At 39.9% G+C, this 20,731-nt stretch overlaps 1 protein-coding gene across 1 annotated transcript in view; it reads right to left on the reverse strand.

Annotated features, from left to right (window-relative positions):
• GNAQ (G protein subunit alpha q) overlaps positions 1-20,731 on the reverse strand; it is a 301,603-nt gene that overhangs the window by 175,512 nt on the left and 105,360 nt on the right. The window contains exon 2 of the mRNA XM_082611287.1: positions 10,702-10,886. Within this exon, the coding sequence (XP_082467413.1) occupies positions 10,702-10,886 (185 nt within the window). The remainder of the gene's footprint in view (positions 1-10,701; positions 10,887-20,731) is intronic.

The raw sequence follows: 20,731 nt of genomic DNA on the forward strand, positions 1-20,731 counted from the left end.
ATCTAATGGAAAAACCTGAATGAACCTTTTGGCCAACCCAATATGTTCTCTCATTAATGCCCACATCAACTATACAAAGTGGGTAACATTATTACCCTCAGTTTTCAGATGAGGAAGACAGAGCTTAGAAAGTCTGTAACTTGCTGAATATCCTTCAGCTGAAATCCCACAGATATATCAGTTCTGGGATCTTTACTCAAAGGTTAGCCCATTGATGATTTCATATTGCCTCTAGTGGTACAGTCAGTTATTTCAAAGACGGCTCTACCTTCAGGCAACTTCAATATCACCTGGGAGCTTGTGAGGAATGTAGAATCTTGGGCCTCCCCCAGATACACTGAAATACAATCCACATTTTAACAAGATCTCTATGTGGTCTGCACACACTTTAGAGTTTGAGACGCACTGTTCTAGAATATAAAATCACCATCCCTACCTCATATTCATTTTGGATGATCCAAAGCTGCCATCGGACTATATGGCAGCTATATGCAAATTAGAAGGCACCTCATCTTCATATAGCATTTGGCAAAATGATATTGTCATTGCACAAAGAAAAAGAAAACACTTCCTTCAGGCCGCCCTTCTCCCCCATGGCTGGGCACACACCACTCGACATCTACACAGACCATCAGCAAAGTATGTGGTATTGGCCATTTTATGCCAATATCAAATTCTTGGCCAAATATCTCACTGACATTGCACTTGGCCCTGCTAAAGCCAAAATTCCTAAAACTCTGACAAGTACTGCTAACACTAAATTTTCCATTACAATATGGAATACGGGATCAAGGTCAACTGAAGGATTACTGAATCCAAAAGTATTTTAACACCCAACTTTAGTGAGGGTTTGGCTGCAGTGTAGTCTAACCAAACAGCTATACACTCTTATCCCTTTGCCATGAGCACAGCCTGAGGGAGAAGATCAGGCTAGTGCCTCCAAAATACACGAGGAAAACGATGACCTGAACAGCCAAACTCCTACCACAGAGCCACCATTTCAAGAACTGTTCACTACCTCCCAGATAGGCCAGTGTCTACTACAGTCGGGACAGCCTTCTTTTTTTTTTTTTTTTTTTTTGCGGTACGCGGGCCTCTCACTGTTGTGGCCTCTCCTGTTGCAGAGCACAGGCTCCGGACGCGCAGGCCCAGCGGCCATGGCTCACGGGCCCAGCCGCTCCGCGGCATGTGGGATCTTTCCGGACCGGGGCATGAACCCGCGTCCCCTGCATCGGCAGGCGGACTCTCAACCACTGCGCCACCAGGGAAGCCCAGGACAGCCTTCTTTTTAGCTCAAAACCATTATGCTTTTTACCACAGAGGATGTGTGTACATTGAAAGAAGCAGATAACCTACCAACCAATCTATAATCTTATACATCTCAACAGTGGTATCAAGTTCCTTGATATACGCTGGTAATGCCAGTCCTTTCTAAGTCATTTTTCATTTTAAACAAATAACACAAGATTGTAAGAAAACTGCAACAACTTAAAGGTTACCTTCTTAGCAAATTCACTTTAAGAAACATAAAATCAGGAAAATAAATGTGTTCAAAGTATAGGTTTACAACAAATCAATCAAAACTAGTGATCACAGCTTTAAGTGGAGCATTTTATTATTTTTTTAAAGTATCAATACATTTCCTTGAGGATGCTCATGTTTGGATACATGCACATATATTCATGAAAATCATAGTATATTAACAGTATGCTATTTAAAAGCACAGTTATGTAGCAAGTATAAGTGATTTGGGGTAAACAGCACGGGGAAGACTACAGTACAAGAAACAAGAAGATTTTAGGCTTTGATATACGTGACCAAGATAAGCAAAACTGCCACTTTGCTAAACCCTAAGCAAGCCCCACCCTAAATGTCAACAACAGCAAAAAGTCCGGAACTGAAATTATTTCTTCAGTGGTGTGAGAATGAGGAAGAAAAATGCTAGCATGTCTCATATTCTCACTAGATCCCTTCAAACTCCATTAGGCATTCACTTTCTTTGGTTCCAACAAATAGATTCTGACTCTTTAATTGAAAATAGATGCATTGTTTTAAAATTAAAGGGGAAAATCATGCATTACGTGGTTTAAAAGAAGAAGGAAAGTATGTATGTGATGCTTTGCCAGGAGTTAACTAAGAACAGCCAAATGACCAGATTCACAACTTCCTGCTAAAATGTGTTAAACTATGCCACATGTATTTTATATGGTGGCTGTCGGTCCATGGACGTCCAAGTTCTGAGCAGCTGAAAGGGATTTAGAGGGAGAATGCTTTAGCAGAGTTCTCACGTGTATTTGGACTAATCAGTAATGTTCCTTAGAGCACTTGCTCTTTTCTTTTTTAAAAACAGCCAAATTGGTTTATGTTGACTTTCATATAGGAAATGTTTGGTAAATATTTGTTGAGTGACAAAATGAAAGAAAACAGACATTGCATTGCACTGGGCAAAGGACGGTCTTTTCAGTAAATGAGTTAATTATATACCCATAGGAAAAAATAAAACCTGACCCCCCCCACACATCACACCATACTCTACAATCCATCTGAAATGGATTTTAGATCTGAATGTAAAAAACAAAACAAAGAATTCAGAAGAAAAACCTGCAGATTATTTAAACAACCTTAAAGCAGGCAAAGATTACTTTAAAAGGATCAAAAGGGTAAAAAAATGATAAACTGGACTATATTACAATTAAGAACTTCTTTTCACTTAAAAGAACTATGAAGAAAATAAAAAGCAAGCCACAGGGTAGAGACGATATCTGCAATACATTTACTCAACTGAGATTCCTTAATATATGAAGAGCTCCTACGAAACAATAAGAAATCAGACAACCCAATAGAAAAAAAAAGGGAAGAAGTATTTTTAAAAAGATAACCAATGGCTGATAAATATATGAAAAGGTGCTCAACATGCCTACTTATCAAAGAAATACAACAGTGTGACACCACTATCCAGCCACCAGAATAAATAAAAAGACTAATAATATACCAAGTGTCTTCAAGGATATGGGGCAACTAGAACTCTCAAAGGTAACTGGTGGAAGTGTAAATTGGTACAATTATTCTGGAAAACTCTTTGCTAGTATCCACGTACTGAAACTGACCAGATGTATACCTTCTGACTCAGCAATTCCAAACTCTAGGTGCGTAACCCAAAGAAATACATGCTTATGTTCACCAAAAGACAGGTACAGGAATGTTTATATTGGCATTATGTGTAATAGCCAGAAACATCCAAATTTCTATTAACAACAGGATATATAAACAAACTGTAGCATATTCATAAAATGGAATATTATACAACTGTGCTGCCCAATACAGTAGCCACTAGTCACATGTAAATATAAATTTAAAAGATTAAGTGAAGTAAAAATTCAGTTCCTCCGTCACATTGGCCACGTTTCATGTGCTCAATAGTCACATGTGGCAAATAGCTACCATACTGTACAGACATAAACCACTTTCATAAAGTTCTATGGGGCACTGCTATTAAACAGCAATAATAAATGAATAAATGAAGTAACAAAATAGGTGAATTCCACAAATGTAACGTTGAGTGAAATAAACCAGACACAAAGGAGTATTATACTGTATGCTTCTATTCATACAAAGTTCAAAAACTAATCTATGTTATTAGAAGGCAGGATGGTAGTCCCCCCTCAGGGTTGGGAGTATTTTGAAGGAAGCACAAGGAGGCTTCTGAATTCCTGGTCATGTTAATCTGGATGAACAGGTCTGTATGCAAATGTGTTCACAATGGAAAAATACATGGACAATACTAACGATGTGCACACTTTTCTGTATAAAAAAATTACCAAAAAAAGAAAAGAAATCAGCCTCAGTCTATTGCTCAAGTCTTTCCTTGCTTCAGAGTTCTCCTCTGATGAACATGAACTCAAGATAACTCATCCTGCATAAATGATATGGCATGCCTTGGGATTATGGATTAATTTTAGCCAAGAAAAGGGGATTACAAAATTCATCTTCTATTTTTATATGGCTGACATGGGTATAAAAAGAATAAAGAACTACAGTGGAACAAGGATAAAGTGAGGAGAAAACATGGCTAGGACATATTTGCAAGACATTAAAAGAGAAAAGAAAGTACACAAAGGGATTTTGAAAGCTGATACAGGTTACTAGAGAATCCGTGTTGATCAACTCCACAGCAAGAGTCCTAGAGAGAAAGGAAAAAGTGGTGAACCAACCTCAGAAAAAGAGGTGGTTGACACATCAAGTGGGTCATGAAAAGTCTCTAGATTCCTTTAGACTATTTATTAGAAAGAAAACTCTCAAAGATTTGTAGAAGCAGGAGTAGAAAGTTTCCCTGTGAAAAAGTACAGGCTGCCTTTGGTGGCCAGAAGCCAACAACCCAATTAAAATAACTATCGCTACTAACACCCACAAAGCCTGCAGCTGATTTTGAACTTTGAACACTGTTTTGTTTTTTTTTTTAAAGTACACAGACATAAATATTGTAATCACTTATGGGACTGAGATGCAAAGAAAGAAAAATCTCCACTGCTCTAGAGACCACTGTCAAAGCAAATCTGTTTTAAATTCTTTTTTTTTTTTAAATCCTCGTAAGTACTCTGGAATGGACAATGTTCAAAAATGGTAGGAGCTTTAAATTATAACAAATAACTTTAACAACAGCTTCATCTCTTTGTTAGAGTTTTGGAATCAGAGAATCAGCATGAAAAAAAAGTAGTGTTGGAAAGCATTTTAGAGGTTGTCTAGCCCATCCCTGGTCTTATTTCATCAAAATGGCCTTAAAGAATTTCACATGTTAAAAATACATTCTATTTTTGAACACATCCAGATAAGGAGATTTCTCTCCTTGGTATCCCATTTCAATGACTGTCACTCTGAGGAAAGTTTTCCTTAGATACCTCCTAAATCTGGTCATGCTGTTTAAGCTATTGTCTGTTTGTTTTATTCTTAATAAAGATGGAAGATAAGTAGTATTTGTTCTCTCCATGATGACAAATTCATCTTATAATAACTTCCAAACATTTTTTTTCTCATTTGCAAGACAGTTTCACATAGATTATCTATTTAGCCCTTGAAATATCTTATTATTACCTGTACCATTCTACAGATGAGGAAATTCAGGCTTAGAGAGTAAAGAAATTTAAGCATAGGGAGGAAATGTGACAATCCCAAGGTTACTCAGCTATTCAGTGGTCTGGCTCAAACTCAGCTACTCACTTCATTTATAACTGTTGCTATATCACTAACCTCCCAACCTTCCCCAATATCCCACCCTGAACAATGTCAGAATAAGAAACTGTATTTTAGGACAGGCTTAGCGAATGCTGAGCAAAACTGGAGGGCTTGTATCTATAGAGAATCCATGTGTCATTTTATTTTTTAAATTGATGGTATGATTTTGCAGTGGATAATTGTGATTTGTGCCAGCATCATTCCTCTTATTCTACTAACTGTACCCAGACTTCCCTCAGGGACTGTCAATCAAATTGCCCAGCCTTGTCCACAAAGCTAGCACAGAAGCCGGGCTAGACAAATCAGGCAAGTTTTCCCAGGAATTTGAATCCTGAATGGGGTGACAGAAGACTGGAAACGGTCAGAGTTCATGCTTCTCTCATATGAGTTCCACAGACCTTTCCTGGCTTCTGAGAGTTAGTCCTTCGGCTTCTCCTCAATTCTCCAAGTGACCTCACAGTCCCATCAATCCTTCTTCCACTTAAGTTAGCCAGTGTTGGCTTCTGTTGCTTGCAAGCAGAGAACCTTGACTGAAACAACTCTTCAGAGGCACAGATACCGACATATACTGATTAAGTTCTGCCTTTATTATGAGCTTATCATACAGGTGACAAATATTAAATTGAAATCAGTCTCTTAGAAAATTACCTCATGTTGAAAAAAGTAGTACAGTAATTTTCTTGTTCAACTGATCAAAGGCAGGAACAAGCTGGCAAGTCCTCCAAAATCTTGGCTACATTTGTCTTTTGAAAAATGGCTTCTGGGAGCTTAGATTTCTCAGGAAGCAGAGAAAGTTCAGAAAGCTGTAAATGTGCTTAACCAGGTACTTTCCCCGTGACACATCCTTTCCTAGAAAGGTTCTGGGAGGACCAGAAGTATTTGTTGCAACATGTCCCCGCAACCTCTCCACCCCCCCAGGAGAGAGGGGAACACAGGAGTCGGGCCTGGAAACTGCTGGCTGGCTGGTCAAAGGCAGCTGCAGCCTAGGTGTTAAAAGAGCCCTGGTCATCAGGATTTTTGGGTCTAACAGTAAAAGCTAGAAGAGGTGACAGTGTCTTCCAAACATTAGCATGTGGCTGAGTTCTACTCAATAACTGTCTTGAAGATTCATCATATTCTTTTCTCTTCCTGGGATTGGCAAAGGGAGCAAAGGCCTTTCAATACTTTGAAACTGCTGTAATACCTGGATTTCACAGTTCACAGAAATGATAAGCCAACAGTAAAGGGACACCAGGACCTGCTAACTGGAGTGATTCACTCAGTGAACAAAAGCTCCTACAACATTCCTGGCTTCTTGTGGGGGAGATAACAAATTATAAAACAAGAAGCCTGCTCACTGTAAGGAAATCTGCAATCGAATAAAAAAGTAAGGCATGTGTATATGAAACAACAACAACAAGCAAAGCCGGAAGAATGCCAACTACCAGATACGGGTAGTAAGTACATAAAAATCAGGAGTTCAAAACCTTGTGATCTATTTCCCCAAGCTGTAACTCAAGACAGTTCTTAGCATGTTAACATAGAAATTTTATTGAGCTGATTTCAAGGCCCAAAGAATAATCCAAAGAGTACGCCTGTATAAGACAGGAAAGCATAAAATAATAGTGATGAAATTTGTACCTTTTGGAAAGTAAGAAATGACAGAGTAATCTGCCTCATCATTGAATGCCTTGTACCTAGTGGAGCCTTAAATGGATCTTTTGATTTGACTAAGCAACAAATATTTAATCCCTTTCAACATCAGCTATCAACGCGTGTGTTTAGGAAAAAGGCAAAGTAATATGTAGAAATAAATAAACCCGAGCTCACAGTATTCAGAAGAAGTCCTCAAACACATTCTCTTACTTGGGCTGGGTCCAAGCAGCTCACCTATAAATATTACTTGTTTGGGAAAGAAAGTCCAAGAACAGGATAGTGGATACACGCCCAGGGAGGAATTAATCTGGTTTTTTTTTTTGGTAAAAGTCTGCAATTTATTTATTGCAAGCTCCCCTGGAAATGAAGATCCCTGGAACACTGAGTAAGGGCCCTGAAGAGACATGAATGCGACGCCACTACCTGGGGCAGAGGTTGTGGCCTGGACTCCCCTTGACCACTGTGCCAGCCCCCAGCTAACCAGTGAGACTCTCAATTCAATGTAGTAACACTTACACAAGAGCAAAAGAAATTCCAATATTTCAGCATGGCAGTCCCCTAGCTAGACCAATTTCACAGCAAACAAAACTGTGAACAATTCCTCAGTTAAGAACGGGTCCTATCGTCTGCAAGCTACATTCTGCTTTACAAAATATATGAACTTAGAAGCAAGAACAAAAGTTAAGCTGGAAAATGTTTGTTTTTATTAATGCTACTACCATAGATTATGGCCAATGTGGCAGTAGGTGCAAAGAAGCTTTTCAATAAACCAAATGGTTATTTATGTTATATCTTTAGGGTCACAAAATAATACAAATCACAACACACTGCCTCCAAGTAATTGCTAATAAAATGCACACCAAGTCCTTTAAACTATAAAATATTAGAGCATACTGTAACCAGACACTTCTGTAGAAAATTCTAACCAAGACGTAAAATATTATTAAGTAGGTATCATAAATATAAGAAAATAAAAAATTCAAACTACTTAGCCTGGATTCAAAAGCTTTCAGAAGCACATTCTAAGCCTTTTTTTTTTGTTTGTTTCTTATTTCTTCAGTTCTCCTCTATAGGAATTCTGTTCTAGTAAAACTGGCCAATTTATACACTGCATGCACATACCTTCTTCTGAGCATCTACTCTGGCCGTTCCTCCTCCCTCAGCTCTGCCCTTGCCTCTTTCTGGACTGCAAATTTCTGCCTAGCCCTGGTTAACCTTCTCTGCCTCCCTGACAGCCCATTGCATTTATTCCCTTATGTATCAACAGCTATCTGTTGATTTGAATAATCATTTCAACAATGGTGAGGGGCAGGAGAGGAGGCTTTCAGCTGTTTAAGCTTACAAATTATTTACCTATTCATAAAGCAAGTATCTTTTGAACACCTACTGTGTTCAAGATACAATGCCAGGGACAATGAATAATGCCAAGATGGAACTGACACAAGATTTACTTTCAAAGAGCCTAGAAACTAGTCAGGAAAATAAGATCAATACCCAAATCATCATAACTAATACAAGCTAGGCAACTATCAATACTCCAGTATGGGTTCCACAAGAGGGTGGGATCGCTTAGTACCACAGGGGGAGCAGAGAATGAGGAGGAATCGGCAGTTGGGTGGAACAGGGAGACAGACAACATTATTTCCTTAATAAGCTTTAACAAAGGCAAGGAGAGAGCAGAGCTCAGGAAGTTAATGGAGGAAGCAAGGGGTGATGCTTTAAAATTCACACACGTTGTAGAGAAAATGGAGCAAATGTGAACATAATTTATATTATGAACTAAAGGGAATTAAACGTATTGAGGAATTCAGATGTCAGTCACTATATTAGACAGTATGTCGAGTAACCAAGAGATGTGGGAAGGTTTCACAGGATAATTATAATCTCTGAGAAAAATCTGTATTATTATAATGTTTTATGATGTTGATTTTTAACTGAATGGTATCCAACACAGTAAAGTCTGCTTAACTAGAATTGATACAAAGAGCTCAAATAACACACATTAAGCATTCTTCAATGTGTTCTATGAATAGGGCATAAATTCCACATCATCTTCTACATCTGTGTGTCTGTACAATGAATGATCTTCATATGAAAATTTAACGTCAAGGCGAGATCCTGAAGGATTCTTCTGGAGCACCAAGAAAGATGATTTTTTGGTATAATTAAGGAGATGGTATTATACTTTAATGTGTAAACTGGCAGTATGTATGTATATATGTAAAATACACAAACATCAATTACACCACACATGTGGTAACTCAGACAGAATTCATCAGATCATCATGTTATCAACCAATTGTAGATTGTTAAAGTCACTGGCATTTAAAAAAATTCCTTCTACAGAATAGTCTTACAATTGCAACAAAACAAGCATGCCACCTATTTCAGAAACTCGTTACACTGAGATTTCTTGGGGCGGGTGGGCTGGGGGAGGGGGGGACCCTGATCCTTTTAAATTCAGACTGCTTCCATATCCAGGCAGCCTCATCTGATTCAGTTACCATATTCCCATGAACCTCCCCAGATCTTTTCACTCTTGAGAGTAAAAGCAGGGAGGGTTATTTGTGGAGAGACTCTCATTGCCATCGGAAAACTAACTGTGAAGGTATCAACTAGATAAGAAGCAGCCAGTTGATTTCAAAGAACCACCCCCCAAAAAGAAATTCCCGATTTGAAAATGATCTGAATATTTAGAAGCTTCTAAATGGTAACAGAAGCGGAGGTACAGAGAACTGCTTTATTTTACCTATGATTCAGGTTTGTGAGTTATATCTCAGTTAATGAGTCACACTGGGCATGCCAACTTCTTCCTAGTACTCATTGATGCTGGTATATGGAAATATCCTCAAGAGTAGATTATCAAGAGTACTGAGAGAATGAAAGTTCTGACTGAAGGTCCTAAAATAAATGTAGGTGCAAAGGTAGTGTTTTGTAAACAAAAGGTGAGGTTTTACCAACTTATTATAAGATCAGCATCTACAAGTTGTAAGGAACAAAGACTACATCCATCAGTAGACATACCAATTGATTAACAGGAAGACATTTCTACAAATTCCAAATAGATTCCGCTTCCCATAAATTCAAAACATAAATTCAAACCTAGAGACACCCTCAGATGCACCAACCTTGTTGGGCATCATGTAGCTATAATATTTGGAGGGTGATTAATTACAGCAATCGTTTTCACCTGAATAAAAAAATGAGTTTTCTATTTCAAGTAAGAAAAAATGCTGAATATTGGGTAAGTTTGCTTGTTTTCTACAAAGCTAAAAATTAAAAAAATTTTTCCCCTAACCCTTTCTCAAGTGATTTTAGAAGTTTCCATTACTTTAATACAACTCCAGCGAAACGTGTTTGAAAGGTTACTGGTAGTGACAGATGGGCCTATTTTGAAATAAAATTAAGCCTGTGGTACTACTGAAAGGAAGTCACGAAATCCAAAATTAAACTGGACAGAATTGTCTTAAGCTGTTTTTGTTCTTTTTTCAAGGGAGTACAAAGAATGGGAGGTTGAAGCAAGGCCACTGCTTCTCATCTGAATCCCCTCACTTGGGTCAATTTGTCTTGAACTGACAAACTATCTTCTTAAGGTAATGTGTGCCCCTACATTCTAAACATCCGTGTATCTATTGTCGAATATCCAAACGTCCTTCACTGATATCACTAAGAATACAATTCCAATTTTTTATAGCTGTAACTTTAAAGACTTAAGAAAAAAAAACAGTTATAAACAACTTGTTGAGCCACTGAAAGCCCCATTTAGGATGAGATGGAAAACGTCCATTAAAAAATCCGCCACATATCCCAGCTCTTCCCAGGAGGAGCTACGCCTACCTTATTGTGCTCGTACTTGTAGGGGATCTTGAGCGTGTCCATGGCTCTGATCATAGCCTGCATGGCCGTGAAGATGTTCTGATACACCAGCTTGGTGAAGCCCCTTTTGTCTTCATCAGAGTAGCCCGACCCGTGGATGATTCTCATCTGCTTGATAAACGTACTCTTGCCACTCTCTCCTGTCCCTGAAAGAGAAACAACAGCAGCTCATCAGACCACGAGACCTTCTCACAGTCTCCCAGACAACTAAACTAGAAACAGGCCTTGGATGTGACATCTCCAAGGGCCTGCTGAGAGGGGCATCACTAGAGGGGGAAATGCCACCTATGGTGAGCACTCAGCAAAATTAGAGGAGTGACAGTCCATTTCAGAGGCAGATGAGCTTTAAACAAACAAAAAACTGTCACCTCTTTGGAAGCCGCTCAGCATGGAATTTTGATAGTGATTTGTAACCACGTATCTTATATGAAACACAATAAAAATAGCATCGTTTGAACAGAATGAACACTTGATAAAGCTCTCTTCCCTGGAGAATGTCTGAAATGATTCCAGGAGGCTGGGATGTTTAGCCAGGATTTGGATCTGAAAATGACAATGCACTCACACAAATGCTGGTCAGAGAGTGGTAAGACAAAAATGCCTGAAAATCTCTAGACATTTTCTCTTATTTTAAAATGGGGTATGTGGAGAACACAGTACCCAGATAAGATAAGAATTAGCATTTTTCAGGACAGCAAGTATCAACTGTATTTATTTCCAGGGGCTTTGGTCAGCTGAGTTATGCCAAGGAACCACTGAATCCAGAGAAGACACAGTGACTCTCCTTCCTTCTGCCTACTGTTAACTATGACACAGAAATTTACTGTTACTGGATTTTTTTCTTTTGTGTTCTCATTTTTCCCTTCTTCAATATTCCTTTTCAGTTACCATAAGCCTGAAGATAATCCATAACAAAGCTACAAATGCCTGTGGGGAGGAGGAAAAATGGAAACATGAGATCATTTCACTGAAATGACAACATATTTCTTCTACAGTGAATCTGAAACTGTGAATCTAAAAACTTCATTTTTAAAAATATAAGTGGTTTGGGGAGTATGTAACTTCATTTCTGAATATCTCCCACTCACTTTCAAATTTCCTTGAAATTTCCAAAACAATAAATGTCTTTGTCTTCTCCTAACAATGTGGGGAAAAAAATAAAAGTTTTTTGGATATTAAACATGGAAGAATATAATAATAATACACAGGATGACCACAGCATCCTCATTGGCATTTCCTATCAACAAGGCATTAAAGCAACAACAAAAAGGTGTAAAAGGAGAACTAAAAACTAGGAATACAACATCTGTCCTAATTTCGTTTGGTTTTTCTGGTGGTTGGATTTCATTACTATCTTTATAAACAATCATGAAAAATTCAAGTAAGTATTACAGTTTTCATAGAAGCACTCTTAAATGACTACAGATGTCTTGGTAAACACAGAAGCTTCACACAGTTACAGTGAAAGATGATTTCTAGCCCCACAGTCCAGTGGTCACCGATTCCTTTATCCTTTTCATATGACTTTTAATAAAGTGATCTTCAATTTCTTGAAATATAAAATGAACACTTCCTTTATCATTTTCACATGACTTTTAATAAAGTGTTCCGGAATTCCCTGAAGTATGAAGTTAACACTGCAATGTGAATGCTATCAACCCATTTTAACAAGATTAATTCCAAGGAGTTAAAAATGAACTTCTTATAATCCCATCCATGAATACTGGGAAAAAAAAACCCAGGAAGTATTTAAAAAGCTACGAAATTGTTTCTCATTACCAATCAACAATTTATAGAAAGAAACCAGTATATTTACTTTCTGAGCAATTCAAAGTATGGAAGAAAAAGACCTAAATCGCTTCTCTGTTTATTATCCTTATCCCAGAACCAACAGCTTGCTCTGAGGGCCCAACTAGAGACATAATCATCAAATCAGAATCTCTGCCAGTTTTTTCCACACCAAAAACAAGCAGAAATCTTAATATGTGAGGTTAATAGTATGAAAAGAAAAGGAAAGAGAATCGAGCAAGAGGCCTCCTCCTAGCTGAGAGGCTTTTATATACTTACCCCCTCAAAATAAAATCAAGAAAGTAAAAGAAGAAATCTAAACCACACTGGCTTGTGTGTCACTTAAGTCGTGTTGGGCAAAAGCAGTCAACACTTAGCCCCTCTTGGGATCTACACTAATTAAGCCCCTAGACATCACCCTAATGAAGACTCCGATTATAGGTGGAATACGGGACCCAAGAATGAATGAAATGGGGAGAGATTAAGAGGAAACAAAAAAGAATCCAAAAATCAACTCCAAAGTAAGACATGTTCCTGTTGCCTCACATACACCCAAGGGATCCTCTCCCTCCATTCTACCGTCTTGCTTGGTGCCCCAGGAGGCTGACTGGGAAGGATTTCACATCAACAGCTCTCCTGTCCTTGGTCTTCCTGGGTTTAGTCCACAGGAGACACCAGGAGGAGACCAGAGAGCAAGAGAATGAGGAAGGTGTATCTATTTCCCCAGTTTGCTCCCTGCAAGGGAACCACAGATATGCTGTGTCCCCTTCAAAAGGCCACAGCTCCTGCTGGTGGCCCCCTCTGGGTGCCTGTACCTGCTCCCTCACCTCGCTGGCCCCTGGTTACTGCACTCATTAGCCCTCACTGGTTACCTACACCTGGTCAGTACCTTTGTAAACAGTCCCTGAACAAGACTCTTCTCACTCACCTAGCTGGAGTAGGCCATTTGTTTCCTGCGGAGACCCTGACAGGTACAAATAGCCAAAGGAAAGCATGGGCAGCTTAATAAATGAAGGAACAGGAAGGCAAGGGAATGGAAGTACCCTCTCTTCTTCTTCTGCCCTTTCTCTATAAATCTTGCTGCTTTTTTTCTAGTCACTAATTCACTTTTTTTTTTTGCGGTACGCGGGCCTCCCACTGCTGTGGCCTCTCCCGTTGCGGAGCACAGGCTCCAGAAGCGCAGGCTCCGCGGCATGTGGGATCTTCCCGGACCGGGGCACGAACCCGCGTCCCCTGCATCGGCAGGCAGACTCTCAACCACTGTGCCACCAGGGAAGCCCCAACTAATTCACTCTTATAACACTCTTCTGGAAGCCAATCATGATGACAGAGCCCCAAACCAGAATCCAGGGCTCGCTCCTGACCCTCCCCCAAAAGTACTAATAAATCTAATACTTGTGCCCCAGAGTATGTGCACGTGAGCCTACCTGTCTCCCCGCAACACACACTTTAAGACTCATCTCCAATCCTGACAGGGGAAACAGTCAGTCATCTCCACCACCTGAATATCCTCTCTCTTATAAAGGAACCGAAAGAAATTTGTGTTCAACCCTTTATACTTTGCCACTTTTAAATACACTGTCATTTTATCCTTTCAAAACTCTATGAGACAGATGTCTTTTTCCTCATTTTATGGAAAAGAAAAGGCCTTGGAAAGGTGAGGCATCTGAGATAAGATGACACAGCTGGTAACTGGCAACACTAGAGCTGAGCCCAGCCTTCAGCTGCCCAATTTGGGTTTGGCAATACTTCCACAGTCAGGGCTGCCCAAATCCAGGATAATTAACTTCTACTGCCCGCACTCTAAAAACGTCTCCACCTGCCTTTGACTACACTCAACTTTCATCCATCTAAACCTAATTCTGAATTTCTGAATACTACTTCAATTAACAGGGACTCATTTTGATTCTTGGTACCATCTTCCAAGACTGGCCATCCCTCCCAGGTAAATTTTACTCACAAATTTAATACTCACACTTTGATTCTATTGTATAAATGCAGCAAATTCGAAGTGAAGGCAAGCTTCACTTAACAGAAAATCTGTGTAACGCAAATGTTATAGGTACAATGATAAAAGTAGTCAAAGTATTATTCTGTACTATGGACTAAAACATCAACCAAAGAACTCAGCAAAGAACTCAGCTTCTTTGTTCCGTGAAAAGAGTTCTATCGTGGAGACAAATTAACAATTCTTCACAAATGTGTAAGCCAAATTTCATGTTCTTCTCCTCTTTTCATAAACTTATACAATATTCTCAGCGTTTGAAATGGACATTTTATTTCATTTAATTTATGCATGTTAATGGGTTCCCCCCCCCATATTTTGGTTGTGTTGGGTCTTCATTGCGGTGCGTGGGCTTCTCATTGCAGTGGCTTCTCTTGTTGTGGAGCATGGGCTCTAGGTACGCGGGCTTCAGTAGTTGTGACACACAGGCTCAGTAGTTCTGGCTCAAGGGCTCTAGAGCACAGGCTCAGTAGTTGTGGCACATGGGCTTAGTTGCTCCGCAGCATGTGGGATCTTCCTGGACCAGGGCTCGAACCTGTGTACCCTGTGTGGGCAGGCGGATTCTTAACCACTGAGCCACCAGGGAAGTCCCAGAAATGGACATTTAAAAAATCTACTCAGGATTAGAATTGAAAAAAAAAAATCTGTTACAATAAAACAAACCCCCAGCTGTTCCAAATTAAAAAATGATGTTTCCTAAGGCCACATGGAAAGCATAATGAGAGACTTCACAATTCTTTATCTCTGAATGAAAGAAAGCAGGCTTCTACTAGTAGGTTGCTTTGTGAATCCAGTGCTGGGTAATCTCTTTTCACAGCAGAGAGCATAAGTAACTCTTAATTTACCTAAAGAAATACAAATCTACTATTTTATCAAAGCCATTGATAAAATCAAATCTAGGAAGGAGCCCTTACATTAAATCTAGGGGGTGGGAGGCTCCATCTTTGCTAATTTGAATATATCTCCAATCATTTTTTTTTTTTTTTTTTTTTTCCTTGCGGTACGCGGGCCTCTCACTGCTGCGGCCTCTCCCGTTGCGGAGCACAGCCTCCGGACGCGCAGGCCCAGCGGCCATGGCTCACAGTCCCAGCCGCTCCGCGGCATATGGGATCCTCCCGGACCGGGGCACGAACCCGTATCCCCTGCATCGGCAGGCGGACTCCCAACCACTGCGCCACCAGGGAGGCCCTCTCCAATCATATTATTTAATAACAAGCATAACACACGCAAGGATGTGAGTCCAGAAAAGTCCTGCTTTTCTCCTTCATTGGCCTCTATAAATGTGGCTGAAAATTTTCTCTAGCAAAGTTATTTGTACCTTTGGTTAAGTACTATGCCTTTTCTCACCCCAGCCCATCAAAACACCCAGAAATGAGACTATTTAAGAATCATGCTATTTGGGACTTCCCTGGTGGCGCAGTGGTTGAGAATCCACCTGCCAATGCAGGGGACACAGGTTCGAGTCCTGGTCCGAGAAGATCGCACATGCCGTGGAGCAACTAAGCCCATGTGCCACAACTACTGAGCCTGCGCTCTAGAGCCCGCGAGCCACAACTACTGAGCCTGTGTCCCACAACTACTGAAGTCTGTGCACCTAGAGCCTGTGCTCCACAACAAGAGAAGCCACCGCAGTGAGAAGCCCGCGCACCGCAACAAAGAGCAGCCCCCTCTCGCCGCAACTAGAGAAAGCCTGCGTGCAGCAACGAACACCCAATGCAGCCAAAAATAAATAAATAAATTTATTTTTTTTTAAAAATCATGCTATTTAAAAAGGCCACTTCATCTAGCATGCATAATTGATTTTGAGGGATACTTTTTTCTTCCCTACCCACTGGATCAGAATAAGCCACAGAGAGCAATCCCAGTTCACCTCACATGTCCCTCCATCAGGCCAAACATCAAATATGAATTTATATAATATCCTACTGTGGAGGGCAACACTTTGTAAGCTGTTAGAATATGGCACATTCAACATACACGCTCTCTCTCACACACACACAATCTGATGCTTTAGGCTTTGCCAAGATCTTTTCAACACAAGAGGATTTCCACGTACAGCTTCTACCACAAATCCGTGTTTATTCTATGTATCCTACTCATACTAACCATCTATACCTTTACACTGATTACTCGGCCCATTCTCAAGATGCAGTCTGTAATTAGTTCCCTCCAATTCATCTCTAAAAGCAGGACAATTTTTCTTTTTTTTTTGGCTTCTTGATCAGCATGTTGTTGTTTTTTTTTAATTTATTTTACTGAAGTTTAGTTGATTTACAATGTGTTAATTTCTACTGTACAGCAAAGTGATACACACATACATGTATATATACATGTATATATATATATATACACACACATTCTTTTTCACATTCTTTTCCATTATGGCTTATCACCAGACATTGAATATAGTTCCCTGTGCTGTACAGTAGGACCTTGCTGTTTATAGGACAGTCTTTCTTATCCCACACCCTACCTGACAGTTTTAAATCTAATAATACATTACCTTCTTAATGGTAATGAATTGTCATTTATTGTTGAAAGCAATCATGGACTCAATGGTTCCTTCTTTCCCACTGAAGTTGGCTTCCTGGGCTACACTTTTATCAAAAGGGCTGTGAAGCACAATCCACGTATACACAAGAATTGCTCGGTGCCCTAAAAATGTCAGTCACGACTATCACTGTCTGAAAAACGTGGTGTGACCCATTTCCACACACGGCCCCTGGAAAACAATCACTGAACACTTCACTATCAGGAACTTCAAGGGTTCATTCCCTCTATTATGAAAGAAAGTCAGAAAATAGACCTTCTCGGGGCCTCTTACAGGCTCAGGGAGACCCACACCACTGCCACTTTTTCTAGGCTCCCACCCAGGAAAAAGAAGAAATGCCAAAATAGAGCTCTAAAAACTGTGGTATTTAAAGTTGTACAATGAATATATTCGTTTTCTCCTTCTAGTGCCTTTCATGACTGTATTTGGAGATATTGTCAAACCATCAGAAGTCTACATCTGAAGCCTTTAATTAATGTGAAAGCTCAGGCGAAATGCCCCTGCCCTCTTGATTGGCCAGCACCCAGATAAAGAGCAGCTAAGAACAAACCCTAGTCTCAAGGAGCTCAATTGTAATCCAAGTATCTGTACTTAAGGTCCATTGGTTTAGGCCAAGAGTCTAAAATACAGAATCTCAGCACCACCAAAGCTGAACCTGGGCTACTTCCACATAAACTTTGATAAACCAGACCAGAAATTTCAAGGAGGAATTTTCTACCCACAAGCACATCATCAACCAACCCACACCTGCAAAGACTTAATAGCACTGAGATAACAGTGATTTAATAACACTGAGTCAAAATGCAATCCATGTGTTGTCCACGTTCTGGGTTATATACTGAAAAACACACGTATTCTGCCTCCCGCCCAGTTTCCTCCACTTAAATTGGAAGCCTGCCTGTGAAACTGAACAGCTCTAATACCAAAGTCACCATTACTTCCTCTCCTTTAAATTTTTTTTTTTTAATTTATTTTGGGCTGTGTTCGGTCTTCGCTGATGCACGCTGGCTTTCTCTAGTTGTGGTGAGCAGGGGCTACTCTTCCTTGCAGTGTGTGGGCTTCTCATTGCGGTGGCTTCTCTGGATGCGGAGCACAGGCCCTATGCGTACTGGCTTCAGTAGTTGTGGCACATGGGCTCAGTAGTTGTGGCTCGCCGGCTCTAGAGAGCAGGCTCAGTAGTTGTGGCACACAGGCTTAGTTGCTCCGCGGCATGTGGGATCTTCCGGGACCAGGGCTCGAACCCGTGTCCCCTGCATTGGCAGGCAGATTCTTAACCACTGCACCATGGGGGAAGTCCCTCCACTCCTTTAAAGACTGTGCTTTAAGGGCAAGGGTTGGGAATACTTGACTCTACCCCCAGGAAGGCTGAAGAAGGTTCTAGACGGTTTTTAAAATGCAGCACGGAAATTAACTGAATTTAGTATCACCAACTGTGAGTGAAAACTGAATAGATGAGTAGGTTAGTAGTAACCAGGACTATTAATAATAACTCTGATCCAGTTAAGTTGTTTTTAAAAGGAAAGACAGGTAAAATGCATTGGAAATGCAATCTATTGAAAATGTTTGGGAGAGGGAGATTATCTAGTCCTGGGCTTCTCGAAGTAGTAAAACCCTCCTGGGTAAGGTGCTTCCAAGGTTACTCAAGCACAAGAGCATTTTCTTAGAATGTCCATTTTACCATCATGTGTTCATTGTAAACATCCATGTGTGAAAAACTAGCATCAGTTGACTGCACCACCTTCTGAATATACCCAAAGCCATTAAAATGTACACTTTAAGATGATGGATTTTATGGCATGTGAATTATATCTCAATTTAAAACATTTCAAACTGACAACAGTATAGTCTGGAGAAGAACAGGAAGTTTACATGAATTTTCAGGCCAAACTTCTTCAAAAAGGTTACTCTGAGCCGACCTGTCCGACCTCCCCTGCACCCCCAGACCTCTCCTCCTCCAGGAGTGCCTGTTCACTCTCTTCTGCCTCAGGATGTGTTTTGGCGAAAAAGTTTAAGAAGCCCTGAACTCACTTATTTTACAAAGGAGGGAAGGAAAGTGACCTGTTCAAGGATTCTGCTGGTTGAAAACTAATTAGGAAGAAGATGGACTGTAATCTACCAAGGCCTCCTGTCTGTCCAGGGCTCTTGATCTTATGTCCTTGTAAACTTTCTTTTTATAAAACATTTTTCCAACTTAAAAAGTTATAAATATTTATTATAGAAAATTCAGAAAAACAGAAGAGGAGGTTTCAAAATTGCTAAAATCTGAACATTTTGGTATATTGCTTTCCAGATTCCTTTTCTAAGCAAATGTTATCATAAGAGTGTGTGATAATTTAACAATTCCCCTGTCACAACATGTTTTGAGTACTTCTAATTTTTCACTTTTATAAATAATGTTGTGATAAGGAAAACATCACAGAAACGCAATTAGGTGAAAGAGCTGTAAAGGCTCTGGCCATCCTATAGTAGTACCAGTTGACACGTCCATCAGATACTTCTTTCCCCACTTTTTTTTTTAAAGCAACATTACTGTGACATAGCGTTTTGTAATAAATAATATTCTTAAAAGCTTTTGCACAGCAAAGGAAACCATAAACAAGACGAAAAGACAACCCTCAGAATAGAAGAAAACATTTGCAAAAGAAGCAACTGACAACGGATTAATCTCCAAAATATACAAGCAGCTCATGCAGCTCAATAACAAAAAAACAAACCTAATCCAAAAATGGGTGGAAGACCCAAATAGACATTTCTCCAAAGAAGACATACACAGATTGCCAACAAACACATGAAAAGATGCTCAACATCACTGATCATTAGAGAAATGAAAATCAAAACCACAATGAGGTATCACCTCACACCGGTCAGAATGGCCATCATCAAAAAATCTAGAAACAATAAATGCTGGAGAGGGTGTGGAGAAAAGGGAACCCTCTCGCACTGTTGGTGGGAATGTAAACTGATACAGCCACTATGGAGAACAGTATGGAGGTTCCTTAAAAAACTAAAAATAGAACTACCATATGACCCAGCAATCCCACTACTGGGCATATACCCTGAGAAAACCGTAATTCAGAAAGAGTCATGTACCGCAGTGTTCACTGCAGCACTATTTATAATAGCCAAGACATTGAAGCAACCTAAATGTCCATCAACAGAGGAATGGATAAAGAAGATGTGGCACACATATATAATGGAATATTACTCAGCCATAGAAAGGAACAAAACTGAGTTATTTGTAAACAGGTAGACAGACCTAGAGTCTGTCATATAGAGTGAAGTAAGTCTGAAAGAGAAAAAAAAATAAATACCGTATGCTAACGCACATATATGGAATCTAAACAAACGGTACTGATGAACCTAGTGGCAGGGCAGGAATAAAGACACAGACATACAGAATGGACTTGAGGACACAGAGTGGGAAGGGGAAGCTGGGAGGAAGTGAGAGAATGGCATTGACATATATACACTACCATATGTAAAACAGATAGCTAGTGGGAAGCTGCTGCATAGCACAGGGAGATCAGCGGGGTGCTTTGTGACCACCTAGAGGGGTGGGATAGGGAGGGTGGGAGGGAGAAGCCAGAGGGAGGGGATATGGGGATATATGTATGCATATAGCTGATTCACTCTGTTCTACAGCAGAA

This window comes from Mesoplodon mirus, assembly GCF_964341445.2.
Source record: "Mesoplodon mirus genome assembly, chromosome: 1".
Lineage (NCBI taxonomy): Eukaryota > Metazoa > Chordata > Mammalia > Artiodactyla > Ziphiidae > Mesoplodon > Mesoplodon mirus.